General features: G+C 36.9%; 1 protein-coding gene across 4 annotated transcripts in view; it reads right to left on the bottom strand.

Moving 5' to 3' along the window:
* Window positions 1-17,944, bottom strand: part of THADA (THADA armadillo repeat containing) — a 362,591-nt gene that overhangs the window by 273,877 nt on the left and 70,770 nt on the right. For all 4 annotated transcript variants that reach the window (XM_003809126.5, XM_055108026.3, XM_003809127.7 and 1 more), the window contains one exon: window positions 1,078-1,210. In XM_003809126.5, coding sequence (XP_003809174.3) covers window positions 1,078-1,210 — 133 coding nt within the window. The remainder of the gene's footprint in view (window positions 1-1,077; window positions 1,211-17,944) is intronic.

The raw sequence follows: 17,944 nt of genomic DNA, 5'->3' as shown, positions 1-17,944 counted from the left end.
AACCTCTGCAACTGATGCCCACTGTCACCAAAAAATCATAAAGGGATTTTAGGAATTTGAGGGAGGAGTAAGAAAGATAAGGAAAAAATGTAGGGGCATGAAAAAAATCAGAGACTTCATTCCATTTATTTTCAGTGCTTTTATTATACCACCATATTCCTGGATTTAATCTTACTATATATTAACCAAAGGTCTTTCAGGATGGGGTCTGATTTAGTATTGTGAAGACACTGGTTTTTATTCTTTGGGTTCATGAAGATAACAGTCTTAATTTCTAAATAAAATATTTTCCCATCAATAGCCATATCTAAATGTGCTGATATGAAGCAATCTTTAAGGTATAATACTAAGTGAAATCAAAGAGCAAGCAGTGTATATGTTTTCATATGTGTTCAAAAGGAAAACGGACTCGCACACACATTTTCTCATATGCAGAGAGGTTCGGGAGTCCGGCTGCCTGGGCTCAAGTCTTAACTCAGTTCTTACTGTCTCTGTGGCCTTTGGTAAGTCACTTAACGTACCTAAACCCCAGTCTCTTCATCTAGAATATATGGATGATAATAGGGTACAGGGAAGGAGTTAATGAGGTGAAATCACCACCAATAAATGTCAGCTACTATTATGATCATGATTATTTTATGGATGGACGTTTTATAGGAGAATTGAAAAGAAAATGTTAACACTGGTTGCCTACAGAGAGTATTGAAGGTCTTGAGATGAAAGGAAGACTATTTTTAAAAAAAAATACAGTGGGGTGGGGGGGTAACATGTGCACTTCGTGGAAGTGAGCAATGACTGTGCCACAGTGATGTCTGCCTACTTAATACACAGACAGAAATTTATACCACCCTCTGTTTATATTACAAGATTGACCTTTTAGAGGGTTTGTTCCAAGAACAGATCTTGTCACAGGAACACACCGTCCCCACATTAAAACAAAGCCACAAATGCTATGGTGCTGAAAAGACAGAAATGTCCTTTATGTGTAATACGCTCACTCACATGTCAAACAGGTTAGGATACACTATCATCAAAAGACAAATATAAACAAACAGCTAGGGTCCTACAGATAAATACCTGTATGTAGAAAGGAATTCCAGCACTGCGCCTTGTAGCACAGAGTTTAGATGAAGGATCACTGCATTTAATTTCCTCTAAAACACTCCATAGCCACTGTTCTGGCAGCTTTTGCAGACTCACATTTGGGCACCTAAAAGGCATATATAATCAAATATTTGGAATTAGGTATCAAAGTTAAAAGTACAAACTATTGATGCACATTTACACTGTTAGTAAATAATAAATATCCTTATATTGAGTGGGGGTGAAACTAAAACATGTCTCATACTTTTCACCTACTTTCCTCTTTATTATGGGTCTTAAGATCTAAAGATTTCATTTCTAACAACTGCAGCGTTTAAAGCATGTGTCTTGTCTGCAAAATAAATTTTGATACATGGGCTTGCATCCACACTCAAAATATTCAGGAAAAGGTTGATCATGGTCTCACAGATATTTCATACTATACAACTCAAGATTTCCAACAAAGAGAATATAAGTTTATAGTTTACTATAATTTATGTTCTATGTTTATAGGGATTACACATATTCAAAGAAAACACATTTTAAACTGTATTTTAGTAATCATTTTCATCTCTCTCAAAATGAGGCCTACCACAAAATTTTCAACCAGATCCTCTGGAGAATTAAAGCAATTTATCTGGGAAGAGGCATAAACGTTTTGAGGCGATTTGAACATTACATCAGTGAGCTTCTGCATTATTACATTAAGCACTATCTTAGAGTGCTCAAGTACATTTAATTTTTATAAAATTTTTAAATGTATGCCCTACTAGACTGTATAACATTGCCCAAGGAATACCAAATTCAGTGGTAGGTAGACACAATTATCTTAGCAAGGTAGTACCTGGTTTTAACTGAAATTAATATATGAAAATTTACAGATAAAGTCCAAAGGAAAAACACTCTTTTTTAAGTTGAGGAAGAAAAGTTGCAGAAAGATAACTGATTTCCAATTTACAGTGAGAATTAGATCTCTTAGGAACATTGGGATTTTTTTTTTCTTTATTCTAGTTTGGTGTAAAACAGATAACTTCAGTTACTGACTAAACATTCTAAATAGCAACTCAGATTCAGCTATATGTTTCACATAGAACAAAATATATAAATAATACTACTTTAAAGGAGGCATTTTTTAAAGTTTGACATGGGCCTAAAAAATATTATTTCAGTCATAAAAGTTACAATTACATCTCCCTACTACTAGCAGGCTCTGTGATTCTAAAGATTTCCTTTTAGCATATCTTAAAATCCACCACCTCACCCTTGCTTCCTCGACACTCCTGTCCTCAGCCACCAAAACCAGCTATCAAAACTCCCAACCACTAGATTAAAAAAGATTCAGAGACATAACAACCAAATGTAGTGTGTGAACCTTGCTTAGATCTTGATTTGAACAATGAAATGTAAAACAGACACTGTCAAGTAACAGAGGAAATTTATATACGTACTAGATAATAGATAACATCAAGAAATTCTTTATAAAATGTGCCACTGCACTGTGAACATGGAACAAAGTTTCCATATTTTTAGAGATGCATACTGAGTACACAGGAATAAAAATCACAAATCGGGGATGTGTTTTAGAATACTTCAGCAAACAACAATAAAAAGGGATAGATGAAGCAGTTGTGACTCAACTTTGATCACTATTGAATTTGGATGATGGGTAAAGGTGGCTTATTATTCTCTCTACTTTTAAATACATGTGATATACATATACACAAATACACACGTTTATGTGTTTGGAATTTTTCATAAGGAAAATAATTGCCCCACACTTTTGTATTTTTAAGGATTGAGGTTAGGTTAGTTCCCAAGCACTAGATTTTATATCTTTTTAAATTAAGATAAATGTCTTGTGTTTTGTGAAATAATTTCTCTATTAATAATATTGCCAGCTTGATATAATCCTCACACAGTTGCCCAATCAAAAACTGAAATCCAAATTCCTAAGAGTAATTACTTAAGTGCTAATGATATAGATTACTGCCTTCTTTTGTTCCTTCTTCACTGTAAAGTAAAAAAAAAAAAAAATTGGGCCAGGTGAGCACAGTGGCTCACACCTGTAATCCCAGCATTTTGGGAGGCCGAGGCGGGAGGATCACCTGAGGTCAGGAGTTCAAGACCACCTTGGCCAACATGATGAAACCCTATCTCTACTAAAAATACAAAAATTAGCCAGGTTTGGTGGCGGGCACCTGTAATCCCAGCTACTCGGGAGGCTGAAGCAGGAGAATCGCTTGAACTCAGGAAGCAGAGACTGCAGCGAGCCAAGATGGCGCCACTGCACTCTAGCCTGGGTGACACAGCAAGACTCCATCTCAAAAAAACTAAAAAAAAAAAAAAAAAAGCAAAAATTTTTTTTGGTGATTTAGCTACCCAAGAAGAAAAGAAGCTGGAATTATAGAGGTGAATAAGGTAAAGAGTACTTGATCTAATATCTGTGGGCTTAATTTATACTTGTATTTTCTTCCTAGAACCACGGGAAAGTTAAAACCAGCTTATAGATAATGCTACCGTCTAAGGTCGTCTCCTGTAGGCGATTCGCTACGTAGGAAAAACTAAGGGGAAGAACGAACTGCAGGACATGAGAGGTACTTTCCTATTTCCTTAATTTCCTAAGTGTGCTGAAATACAAATACACTAAATACTAGTTCAATAATGCTCCTCAACTGTCAGTGGGCCTCCCCTGGGCCTCCCTGAGTGAGCCCACAGAGGCTGTGGCAAAACCAACCACTCCAAGAAGGCAGGTCTGGAATGAGAGTAGAACATCTCACTATGCATCACCCTTCCCTGCATGAACTTTCAGTGGCTCTTGACTATTAACCAAATCATCTAACTCCTCTTCTAACTTTGTCAAACTCTCCTAGCTTGAAAGGTTGCCTATGACCTGGACCCAACCCTCCTACTTAAATCTAACCTTAACTTTTCCAAGTTCCTACACAAACTCCTCTGGTCTAGTAAGACTGTTTTTTGCTGGTTCTCATACTAACATACAACACACACACGCCACAAACACACACACCTCATATTCCCAACTAAGCATTTGTTTATGGTCTCCACACATATCCCTATTCATCCAAAATGATGAAACTTCCTCCAAATACTGCATCTCATGAGGACTTTTCCTTTCTCTAAACTTCCAATTAACTTGAAGTAACTACTAGGTATTAGGCGTACATGGGATCAGTACAGTGTCATGGAAGGGCTGGAATCTGAACTAGACTTTGAAGGACATGTAGGTCGAATGGTGGAAGGCCCATATATGAGAGCTGAGGAAGTAAAAGATGAGATGACTGGGGAAAGAGCTAGGTCAAGGCCCCAGAGGCAATTCCCTAATTTAAATACTTGGCTAGTATAACTGTAAACAGTGAACTGGGCCTATTTATTCCCTTGATTATTGCATACTAAGAACCAAATGCTCCTTGTTAATTTGCAGAATTTGAAAACAGAGGCCAGAAGAATGCTCTACAAGGTCAAGGCTGGCAAAATGCCATTGATAGAGCCGTCTCTGCCTACTGCACCATGGACCCAGGAACCTCATGAGCTCTGGGAAATGCTCAAGGCACCAGCTCCTACCATGTAGTCCAAACCTTCTTATTCTGCTCTGGAATTCCCCAGCATCAAACCAGCTTTTACGCAGAATTCTTTACTTATCTGGTTTCCAGTGTGAACTCTGCCACCGGTTCCCATTCCTCTGATTCCCTTGCTTCTCAGCTCTGCACCTCTCCCAGGCAAGTCCTGCCCTCAAAGCCATACAAGGGAATTTGGTCCAATAATGGAACTCCCACCCTCCCTTTTTACTAAAATTAAACATACTACATTTTAAACAAAATCTACTTACAAGTTTTTTGTTTGTTTGTTTTTGTTTTGTTTTGTTTTTGAGACGAAATTTCACTCTTCTTGCCCAGGTTGGAGTGCAATGGCGCGATCTTGCCTCACTGCAACCTCCGCCTCCCAGGTTCAAGTGATTCTCCTGTCTCAGCCTCCCGAGTAGCTGGGATTACAGGCATGCGCCACCACACCCAGCTAACTTTGTATTTTTAGTAGAGATGGGGTTTCTCCATGTTGGTCGGGCTGATCTCGAACTCCCAACCTCAGGTGATCCGCCCGCCTCGGCCTCCCAAAGTGCTGGGATTACAGGCGTGAGCCACCGCACCCGGCCACAAGTTTTATTTAAACTATCATACTGGAAATATATTTGCCTGCCACAAAGGAAAGAAAAACAAATATTCGTTGGATGTCTATTACACGTCTGGTACGACACCAGGCTTTTCACAGCTGCTCTTACTTCATTCTTGGAACAAACTATGAGAAAGTTATGTTTCCCAACTAACAGATGAGAGGGAATATATCACAGTGGTTAGGAACACAGATTATGGACCCGTGTTATCTGGTTTAGAATCCTTTCTCTGCTACCTAGTAGCTGTACAATCCAAGGCAATTTACTAAATTTCTCCATTTTCTCACTTTGCTCTTCTATAAAATGACAGTTTTTGGGAGGATTGAGTTTGTTCTTATGTCTAATAAGTTCTTAATGGTCATTTTCTAAAATCATCGGTTATTATGAGAAAAGCAAGTATTAAAAGTTTCAGTTGAAATGATAGAGATGAAACAGCTGAGTTTCCATTTTGACAGGACATCCCCCTACAATGCAAGTTAATATTAACAATATACAAAATATACAAATAGAAACCCCAAAACCAGCTGAGTCCAAAAACAAGATAATCATCTGGGTAAAAATGAACAGAAATGCAAAGTAGTGAGTGTGCTGATACCAGAGACCCAAGAGTTACAGATTTAGAAGCAGTAGTGGCAGCCAAAGAATTTCAGCAGCCTCATCTCTTTTGAAAAGAATCTGAAAAAGGGCTACTGCCAGAGCTGCCTGAGGCTGTAGCAGTAGGAAGAGCCAAGGGCACAGGGAGCCTCTGAATCAGGCTGACTACTAACTCAGTGACTAGATCTATGATATCCCCAATTTCACTGTGAAGTGGGAGACCCAAAATGCCACTACCTAATCTAGTTCCTCTGATAGAGAGGAAAGAGCCTAGAAAGAGATCAGTAAAGAAAACAAAAGGCTCCCATCATAGCCAGTGAGCCAAAATTCAAAATATAGAAATACATTTTATATTAAGAAAGACAACCTAAAAAAATCAGTAATAACACACATTCACTCTATATGAAACTAATTTTATGGAGCAGTCTGACAAACACCTTAAAATAACTATGTTTAGGATACTGAAGTGATAAATAAGGGAATAACTTCTATTTAAGAAGAGTTAACTGGGCATGGTGGCTCACATCTGTAGTCTCAGCAACTCAGGAGGCTAAAGCGGGAAGATCACTTGAGCCCAGGAATTCAGGGCTACAGTGAGTTATGATGACACCACTAGACTCCAGTGTGGATGACACAGTGAGATCCTGTCCCTTAAAAAAAAATAATAATAAAGAACAAGAAATCATGAAAAACAAGCCGTAGTGAAATAAGAACAGGCATGTATAAAAATAAAAAAGACTAGAAATAAAAGTGTACTTTCAGCCAAGCACGGTGGCTCACGCCTGTAATCCCAGCACTTTGGAAGGACGAGGCAGGCAGATCACGAGAGCTCTGGAGTTTGAGACCAGCCTGGGCAACACGGTGAAACGCTATCTCTACAAAAAAATACAAAAATTAGCTGGGCATGGTGGCACTTGCCTGTAGTCTCAGCTACTTGGGAGGCTGAGGTGGGAGGATCGCTTGAGCCCAAGAGGCAGAGGTTGCAGTGAGCTGAGATCATGCCAAGGCACTCCAGCCTGGGTGACAGAGTGAGACCCTGTCTTAAAATATATATATATACTATATAGTATATATAATATACATAATATATATGTATATTTTATATATAATATATAGTATATATAATATACATTATATATATGTATATTTTATATATAATATATAGTATATATAATATACATAATATATATGTATATTTTATATATAATATATAATACACATAATATGTATATTTTATACATAATATAAATAATATACATAATATATGTATATTTTATATACAATATATAATATATTGTATATAAAATATATATTATATATTATATAAAATATATAAAATATATATTATATATTATATAAAATATATATTATATATTATATAAAATATATATTATATATTATATAAAATATATATTATATAAAATATATATTATATAAAATATATATTTTATATATAATATATATAATATATTATATTTATATATATTATATATTATATATTTTATATATAATAATATGTATTATATATTTTATATATATAATATATATTTTATATATAAAATATATTTTATATATAATAATATATAATATATTATATATAATATAATATATAATACTTTATATATAATAATATAATATATAATACTTTATATATAATAATATAATATATAATACTTTATATATAATAATATAATATATAATACTTTATATATAATAATATAATATATATTTTATATATAATAATATATATAAAATATATATACACACACACATATAAAACAGATAAGATGAATTCTAACGAATTCGTGACTTAGAAGATAGTTTTCTGGGAAATTTACCCAAAACAGTATACAGAATGAAAAAACCATAAAGTATGTGTGTGTATATACATACGATAGTTCCATACCTGGAAAAAGCATAGCAAAATTGTGATTAATAAAAAAACTTACAAGCCACAGGAGATTTAAAGGAAAAAAAACTGGAGATCTACAAAGGAACATCAATTATACCAAACACAAGTTTCTCACTGGCAATAACAAAAGCAGTGAAGGAAAACAACTGTCCACCAGAATTGTATACCCCGTTAAAGTACATTCAAAAGCATAGGTAAGAAAAAGGCAATCTGAAATATACAAAGATTAAGTCTGCATTCCAGAGACTCTCACCAAAAGAAATTCTAAAGGATGTACTTCAACAAAGTACACCTAAAGTAGTTTCAATGGGGTGTCTACTAGACATGCCAAACTTAACATGCCCCAAACTAAACTCCTGATCTTCCTCCAAAAACCTACTCTAACCCACAGTCTTGCCCATCCTAATAAAAGAATAACAAATCGATCTCTTCAGGGGCTCAAGCGAAAAACTTTGTAGTTATGCTCTCTCTCTCAAATAGCAAATCTAATCTGTCAACAAACCTTGCCTGCTCTATCTTCACGTTACATCCAGATTCAGATCACATTTTACTTCCTCCACCACTTTCCAAGTCATCACTGTCTCTTTTCTGTAGTATAGCAATATTGTAACTAATCAGTCTTTCTGTTTTCACTATTATAGTCTATTATCAACACAGAAGTAAGAGTAATCCTTTTAAAAGATGAGATCATGTCACTCCTCTGTTCACAAACACTCCAATGGCTCCCCATTTTACTCAGAGTAAAAGCCAAAGTTCTTACACAATGTCTTAGGCTGTCTAGTCCTCATAACTTCTCTGATCTCATCTACAACTCTTTCCTATGCTCACACTACTCCAGTCATAATTGGTTTACCTGATGTTCCTTAAATACCTACCCTAAGCCCAAGCCTCTCAGGACTTTTTCACCTGACATTCTCTCTGCCGTGAATGCTCTTCCTCCAGGTATTTACATCGTGGTTGTACAACTGCTAATTTTAGTATTCACTATACCTTCTAGTACATGCAAATATTTCACACTAATGTTTAAAAATTGGGTAAAATAAGGGGGTAGAAGAGACGGAAGCTAAATAATTTGCTCAAGGTTACATAGCAAGTACGTGGCAGAGGGAGAATTAAAATGTATATTGACACCAAAGCCCTTGCCTAATAAAAAGGCATTATTTCAATATGCCTGCCCTAAATGCTCAGATCTGGCTCATGATGAAAATACTATCAACTCTCTAATATTTGTTTTAGTGAATTTCACTATTTTATTTTTTAAAGAGATCTATCAGTGGTTGCTTTGCACTATGCTATGTCCTAAAAATAGAACCGCAGAATAAAAATTCCAAAGGGCACATGATTTACAAAATGTTTTCATGTGGCTTTGGAATGTATTACCAGAGAATACAATTTTTAAGATATTAACTTCCTGATCATGTTTTATTCAGGTTACTTTTCAGATTGATTTCATTCCCTGAACATCTACCATTGGGGTGGGGGTTAAAGTATTAATAGTTCTAAATGAACTGGGTGACATGAATAGAGAGCTAGCTAGAAAATTAAAATACTCTACAGAAAAGCCACTCAGTAGATAACCTTTTTGTGACTGACTTGAATTGAATTGTGTCTCATTTGTTTTCGAGGTACCCCCACTCCCTTAGGGAACTGGGGAAGTTTATTACTATTAATAAACTGCTTTCTTATATTAACTGAATGATTCATGGTAGCCTGAAGAAATTACTTCACCTGCAAACACAAAGCAATTAATTTCACATTTAAATATGAAGTACATTTAAAGCCAACATATTGAAGCAAAATTCCCAGAAAAGACTCAAACTGCCAGGAAGGTAATTTGTATAACCTCAACTGAGTAAGGGTAAGCCTCTGCCAATATCTTTATTTACCAAACAATAATTTACTTACAAAGCACAAGAAGGAAGAAAATCCTTTCCCTTTCCCATAAACACAGACTTTCACTTTGTTAGGTTAAAGAACAAAGTGGCAGCTTAGAAAGGAATAGTATACTTTCTGGGAACAGAAACTTTATGTCCATTTATTTTACACGTCCGTGAAGTTTCTCATTTTTTTCTTATCCAGTCCCCTCCCCGCTTCCATGCAACTCTATCAAACGCACGTGCACTTCATTTGTTCGTAATCTTGAAGTTACCTACTAGGGTCCATAAATATTAATGTGTGTACAATTTCCAAGATACCTTCTATTTTTATATACATGTAGTTGGAGACTCTCAGAAAACACAAAGATTTCCCAGGGAGCAAAAAATCCAAACTCATCCTGGCTCACAAAGCCCTACGTATCTGGACAATCTCATTAAACTTTATCTTACACCATTCTGTTCTTTAATACACCATAGATTTTGGCGTTAGTGGTTCTCATTGCTTGGAAAGCTCTTCTCCAGAAAAGGTGCTGCTTCTTGCCATTCAGGCCCTGGCTGAAATATTACTTTAGTCTAGTAGGAAAGAATCTTCCTTACCACCAAACTTTATCACATAAAAACACACACTGCTAGCAGATAGTTTATTATTTTCTACATCTCCATGTATCAAGGACACATTCCTTCCTGTTATTTCTCTATTCCCAGCACCTATAACACGGCCTGATACCCTATAGGGAGCTCAATAAATATTTGTTGAATAAATGAATGACATATAATTTACTAACTTCATTGAATATGGTAGTCTAACAAACCAGGTTGACAAAGAAAGAGGGTATAATAACTAGAAAAGAAAGTACAAACAAAAATGTTTTCCAATGAGAAGTGCCACTGTTAAGAGCCAGCAGTTGATGCAGCTGCTTAGCTTCCTGTAACAGGTACAAACACATTCAGCAAATCTCCACATACCAGGGTTATAGTATTCATACAAGAATATTTCCTACTGAAATCCCCAAACAGCCTACCAAAATCAACTCTATTAACCTAACTGCTACCCCAAGAGATCATTTTTTCTCTAAGACCCAAGAACAAAACCAAGTACAGGGTTCAAAAGCAAGTATAGTTCAGGTTCATGTAAAAGTGTTATTTAACCGAGGTTTGTACACTTATGAACACAGAGTAGAAACTATGTTTCATATGAGCAATGTCTCTGAGTTTTAACAATAGTTATAAAATTTAATTCAAGATGATAACGTTTTCCTTTCTTTCTTAAGCCTCTTTAGGAGATCTCCTCTAGGCCCATAGCTTCATCTATTTCCTCTGTTTGGCTGACTTTCAAACATATACCTCCAGCTGGAGTGAACAACTGTCCCTATTTGCCTGGGACTAAAGGATTTCCCAGAATGCTGGACATTTACTGCTAAAATATTGGGGGAGTCCCAGGTCACACTATCTCCAACCTGGACCCCTCTGCCAATCTCCTGACCTGTATTTCCAACTGTCTGCTATCCCGCTAGGCAGCCTCCCAAAACTACCTTTAATTCAGCATGTTTAAAGCATTATTCTCCCTCCCATCATGCCCTCCTGCTTGCCTTGCTTTTTGCCAATGTTACTGGCATTAATTATTCTTCTCATCACCTAGGATAGACAGTTCAGTGAGCGGATCTTTGTCTTGGTCTTTAACGTCTGTCTTGTAAATTATGTGACTTACTTATCTAATCCCAAAGATTAAAATGCTAGGTTGAAAGTTCCTCTAAAAACAAGGCCCATGTTTTACCAATATTTTTCTCCTACCTATCACAATTCCTTATAGAAAGCAATAATCAATAAACTTTTGTTAAACTGCTAACCTCTGAAATGCTATGAAATTCCAGAAAAACATTTAGATTCTAGTGCTGGCTCAATCACCAACTACATGTGTAGCTATAGATAAATCACTTGATTTCTCAGTGCTTTAGAATGAAAATAAAATAAAAATGCTTTGAAAATTCAATGAACATTCCCTGGGTTATATAGAGAAGATAATGACTCTAAAATACATAAGTAGTTCCTGATGAGAATGTCCCCAAAACTCCTCATCATGGTCCCATACAATCCTTAGTCCCTTATTCAAGTCCTCACATCCCTCTCTTACTTCCACAGTTATATGTTTCCTATTTAGACTCTGGTAATTATGTCTAGGTTCACAGTAACTGTGGTCTACCATATCATATTCTCAATGGTCAAAGAGAGCTCAGTCAAACACAGCATCTGGCACACAGTAGATGTTTAAGAAATCTTTTGTTGAATAATTAAGGAGCAACTAGTGCTGGTGCCAGCTGGCGCACATTAGCTGTGCCTGCAGGTAGGCATAAAATTGACAAACCAGGTATAAAAAGCAGGGAGCTGGAACCCTAAGTCTTCTCAATAGTGAGGTCACTGTGCCTATAAAAAGCAGAATAGAGTTCTGACTATTCAATGAACCTTCTGTCTGCTCCCCAGCAAGGAAAGATTTCTTTATAAGGAAGTGATTTCAAAACTCCAGGGTTGCTGGTGTTTACAATAATGAAGGAATTGAGAGGTAAAAATGAAACCATGCAAGGTTCCCAAGAACAATACAGCAAACCCTAGTTGTTTGTTTTGGTTCTTCATCACACAATCCAGGGCCTAGCAAGGATATAAAAAGAAAGGTTCTTGAGTGAAACAGTCCTTGGTTCTTTGAGCCAACTCTATGTAGTCACCAACCACAGCCATGGGGAATTCCAAAATCCTGCTTTTGTTAGTGAATGCCTTTCCACTAAATAAGCAGACAGCCTCTTGTCTGAAGGTATTTTGTTTTTATTTGGCTATCTTGTCGAATTAATACAAAATATACAGTGTCTTTAGCCTCTGAGTACATTGTAAAATTGCAACCTTCTTAAAAGGGGTTCAAGGTTCATCATAAACAACTCAGTAACACAAAATGTTATTAATCTACAAAATATGGCCAGGCGCGGTGGCTCATGCTTGTAATCCCAACACTTTGGGAAGCCAAGGCCGGAGGATCTCTTGATCTCAGGAGTTGGAGACCAGCCTGGGCAACACGGCACAAGCCCATCTCTACAAAAAATACAAAGAAATTAGCCAGGCGTGGTGGTGCACACCTGTAGTCCCAGCTACTCAGGAAGCTGAGGTGAGAGGACTGCTTGAGCCCAGGAGGTTGAGGCTGCAATGAGCCAATATCACACCACTGTGCTCCAGCCTAGGCAAAAGAGTAAGACCCTATCTCAAATATTTATACATATATATATATATATATATATATATACACACACACACACACACACACACATATATCAACAACAACAACAACAAACGGTTTACCAGTTCTCAAGGAAGCTTACTAAAAATGTATCCAGCTTCCCTCAGTCTTTTATATCCAAAATCCTGACTTTCCCAATCAGAACCTAGAAAGCAGCACTGTATGAAGAGTAGAAATTCTTAAAGAAGGAGGGAGGGAGGGAAGAAAAAAGAAAGGGAAGGAGGGAGGGAGGGAAGAAGGAAGGGAGGAAGGGAGGGAGGAAGGGAGGAAAGGGAGGGAAGGGAGGGAAGGGAGGGAAGGAATGAAGGGAAGGAAGGGAAGGAAGAGAAGGAAGGGAAGGATAGGAAGGGAAGGAAGGGAAGGGAGGAAAGAGAGGGAAGGGAGGGAAGGTAGGGAAGGGAGGGAAGGAAGGGAAGGAAAGGAGGGAGGGAGGGAAGAAGGAAGGAAAGAGGGAAGGAAAGAGGGCAGGAGGGCAGGCAGACAAGAAGGCAGGCAGGCAGGCAGATGCACAAAAAGAGGTAGGAAGGGCCGGGCGTGGTGGCTCACTCCTGTAATCCAGCACTTTGGGAGGCCGAGGCAGGTGGATCACCTGAGGTCAGGAGTTCAAGACTGGCCTGGCCAACATGGCGAAACCCAGTCTCTATAAAAATACAAAAAAATTAGCCTGGCATATTGGTATGCTCTTGTAATCCCAACTACTCGGGAGGCTGAGGTGGGAGATTCACTTGAACCCGGGAGACAGAGGTTGCAGTGAGCCGAGATTGCACCACTGCACTCCAGCCTGGGCGACAGAGCAAGACTCCAGCTCAAAAAAAAAAAAAAAAAAAAAGGTAAGGGGTTTGTTGTTGTTGTTTTCCTATGCTAAGTGCTATGGCCTAAGCCCCTACTAAAAGTAACAGAAGTGAACAGGCCAGGCTATAGCTGCTATTCAGGCCTTTGTATTGTCTTGAGCAGATCACTGAAGCAAATTATTGTTCCATAAACAGATTACTCCAACTCCTATCCACAGAGCTATCTCACTCCCACTGGATAAGTATTCTAAGATAAGAATAAAACCCACAGACTAAAATCAAATTACATAAGCTGTATACCCAACTAATTGGTCATTAGACAATTATTTTGTACCAATAAATCCGATTCCCTGACTACAAAGTGGCTTTTAAATGGCTTCATCCATCCAACTACATGTAGTAGCACAGAGCTATTTTTAACTTATATTACTATTGCTAACTGAGAAATGTCACCTTCATTTCCTCAAACTCTTTCAGTATGATTTATTTTTTCTAACTTAGAGATTTTCCCAATCTCTAATTATTTCATAAGCTAAATTCCCATTCAACTCCATTCAGTCTTTGGTCAAGTATTATATTTATTATTTCAAAGTTTATGTGTATTATTTCAATGAAACTAAACACTAACAGATGTGTGCAGGAAGGTTGTTTGCATGTATATTTTAAATAGGAACACAACCCTGAAGCACCAGGAAACTTTAAGCCTGAAAAATGATTTGCCCAAATGAAATCCTGTTAGAAAGCTACATATCAAGAGAAGCCATCTTAACCTCCCTCACCACTATCATACATTATTGAGGCTTACTGCAGGCTAAAACATTAGGGGGCTATTTTGAAGACTTAGCTGCAGGCACAGGCAATAATACAATGACCAAATCTAAATTGAATTACCAATCAGAGGGCCATGGGGAGAAGGACAAGATACAGTGGATTAAAAGAAGTCATTGGAAGATGTACCAGATAGCTGGTTCTCTCAATTATTTAATATAATCATTCCCTAAGATCTAGGAGAAAAAATTAATATTAAAAAAATTCTAAAACTTTACTTAAAAAGCTGGCATAGAGGTTACTCACTGAGAACAAAGTCCCTCTGCTATTGTCTAAATGACAAAGTGTTATTATGAAAACTTTTTAAATGAGTGTTCAAATATTGAGGAAAAACAGTAATATCTGACTCAACTATTATAGTAGGCTTAAAAATGAAAATAAAAATGCAGGAATCATTAACAAACACTTAGAATGTACACATCAAGACATTCTAGTTTTCTCCAAATTCTTTTAATCCACAATAGAAATGGGAAATTAAAAGGATTTTTCTCTCTATAAAGAATATGGCTCCCCAGGCAAGATCGCGCCACTGCACTCCAGCCTGGGCAACAGAGCAAGACTCCATCTCAACAAAACAAAACAAAAAAAAGAATATGGCTCCCCAAGGTGGCTCATCTCTTAGTTATTCTTTATTTAATTATTCATATTTCAAATAAAATTAATAGGACACTCAGTGAGAAACAGTGTCTTATTTAGACACATTTGCCAAATGAAATGTAAATAAAAGTTTAGGCTGGGCGCGGTGGCTCATGTCCGTAATCCCAGCACTTTGGGAGGCTGAGGTGGGGATACTGCTTGAGCCCAGGAGTTCGAGACCAGCCTAAGCAACATGGCGAAACCCCATCTCTACAAAAAATACAAAAATTAGCTGGGCATGGTGGCAGACACCTGTAAGTCCTAGCTACTTGGGAGGCTGAGACAGATTCTGATCACTTAAGCCAGGAGGCAGAAGTTGCAATGAGCCAAGATCATGCCACTGCACTCCAGCCTCGGCAACAGAGAGATTCTGTCTCAAATAAATAAATTAAATTAAAAATAAAGTTTACACAAGATTGTATATTCTTTCATTCAAAGCTGAATGACTCTTCCCCAAATCTTATATATTACATTCTGCATTTATTTATTTCTCAACTGCATATTCTTTAGAGACTTGGTCTTTCATTCTCCAGAAAGGTAGAAGAAATTATTTGTTCAGTATTATATTTAAATTGCTCATCAAAAGTTATCTGTTGAATTTGAATCATGGTAGCTATAATTAACTGATGAAAGTTTAAATACATATTTAAATGATTTCTGTCCACAGAATTGTTGATGTCCATGAGTCAGTACTAGTATTTAATGACAAAAACTACTAAATGTCACAATTTAATTTTTTCAGGCCAATAATGTGAAAATGATTATAATTACTGCAATAAATATCTGTAGATTAAGCCACATTACAAGTAAAGCAATTCAAATATTTGAAGAGTAAGACAACATCAAGCACTAATAAATCTCCCTTCTAGATTTAGAATTATAATCAATGATTTTATCCCCTTATAGTTAAGTTTGTATCTTATGGTTGGACAAATTAAAGTTGGATTCCCAACTTAACATCCTAGAAGTCTGTTCATTTTCATCAGAACGACTTCAAATAATAAGATCACAGAAAGTAAACAAGCAAATATGAATGTCATCAAAAAGTTGAATTTAGAGTTTTATGACATTAACAAACTTAACCACTCCAATCAAATGCTTAGACAACTAATTATGCACAGGCAAGCAATGATGTTTTTTAAGGAGAATAGGAATATTTCACTGACTTCTAAATACAAAGCACGACATAAAAAAATCAGATTACAGAAAATTAACTCAACACACTATTTGTGTTATGTGTGTTGCAAGTGTTGCTTTCAAAACATTCCCAGAAAAAATAACAATGTCTCCATCCCTATTTATTCTTAGATGATTGTTTAATAGTGAAGTCAGTTTATATTTGAAGACATTTTGCATAATCCTATTAAAAACCAATTCAAACAATGTGGGTCATGTTTAACTCTTCAGTTATTTATCCATTAATCTCTTTAAGTGCTTCCTTCCTTAACACAGCTGTAGTTCAAGAGGTGGCCAGCAGTTGGCCTCCATTTCTGTGGATTTTCATGAATGCCCAGATTTCTTTTTGCAAACTTTTTAAATGTTGTATGCCTAAACAACTTTTTCATAACTTAAGGGCTTATAAAACGCTCTCAAAAGGGCTCCAAAAGAAACAAATTTTCTTTTAAAAATAAAAACCAAACAAAAGGAAGCCATACACACTGTAAAGATGTTCTCTGCAAAACATTCTGTTCAGCAGATTTGAAATGTCTCTAAAGGGATCAAGAACTACTTGGTTTGAAAGCAACAGCTGAGAACTCCTAACAGGTTGGTTAAAAGCCAACAGTAACAGCCATGAGAAAATCTTTAAACTAGATTAGGAGGGGCTAAGGTACCAGGCATTGGGCATTCCCTAGTCTCCCCGCTCCATTTATTCGGAATGCCTTCAACTGTACCATTCAACCACAGTTATTCAAAAGCCTCTGTCCTTAGACCTCTGTTCTTTTTTCCTTTCATGCTCTCCACCAAAGACTGCAATCTTACTATGATATTTGTGGAGAAAACTCACAAATCTATATCTCTGTTTTTGTTATATCACCCAAACTAATCCCCTATCTCTAACATCTGACTTAAGTATTTCCACCAGGGTATGCCATCATTATCTCATACTCAACACATAAAAAACAAAAAAACCTACTCATCTTTATCAAACCATTCCCTCTTTCAACTTCCTTTGTTTTGTTAACATCAACCCCATTTGTCTGGTGACCAAGACTTAGAATCACAGAAGCAACCATGAACTCCCTAGTAACCTCCACTATTCACATTCAGTTGGTTCATATGGCAGATGGCATTTTTCAAAGATGGCTACCACAACATCTCCTATCTGCGTATACTTCTACAATATGATCTTGCCACTTTGCCGTCAAAAGGTAGATTGAATCCAGGCTGGTCCTAAGATGCACTTAAAATCAAAGCAATGTGACTAAAGCAATGCAATGAGACTTCCAAGGCTGGGTCAGAAAAGAGCATACAGCTTCCGGCTGATTCTCTTGGAATACTCTCTCTGGGGGAAGCACGCTGCCATATAAGAATTTCAACCCCAAGACTACCATGCTGGGGTGAGAGGCTACATGTAGTCCCAACTAGGCCCAGCCTTCTAGCTAGTCCCACCAAGGTGCCATAAATGCGAGTGAAGTTGTCTTAGGTCCCTTGTGACCAGTTCATCTGCCAGCTGAATGCCACCAACTGAACTCAGTAAATACCCTAAGGAAGAATCACCCAGCTGAGCCCTGCCCAAATTGTTGAGATACAAAACCGTGAATG

The sequence above is a fragment of the Pan paniscus genome, chromosome 12, assembly GCF_029289425.2.
Source record: "Pan paniscus chromosome 12, NHGRI_mPanPan1-v2.0_pri, whole genome shotgun sequence".
NCBI classification, from domain to species: domain Eukaryota; kingdom Metazoa; phylum Chordata; class Mammalia; order Primates; family Hominidae; genus Pan; species Pan paniscus.
This window is presented reverse-complemented; position numbering and strand designations above follow the sequence as displayed.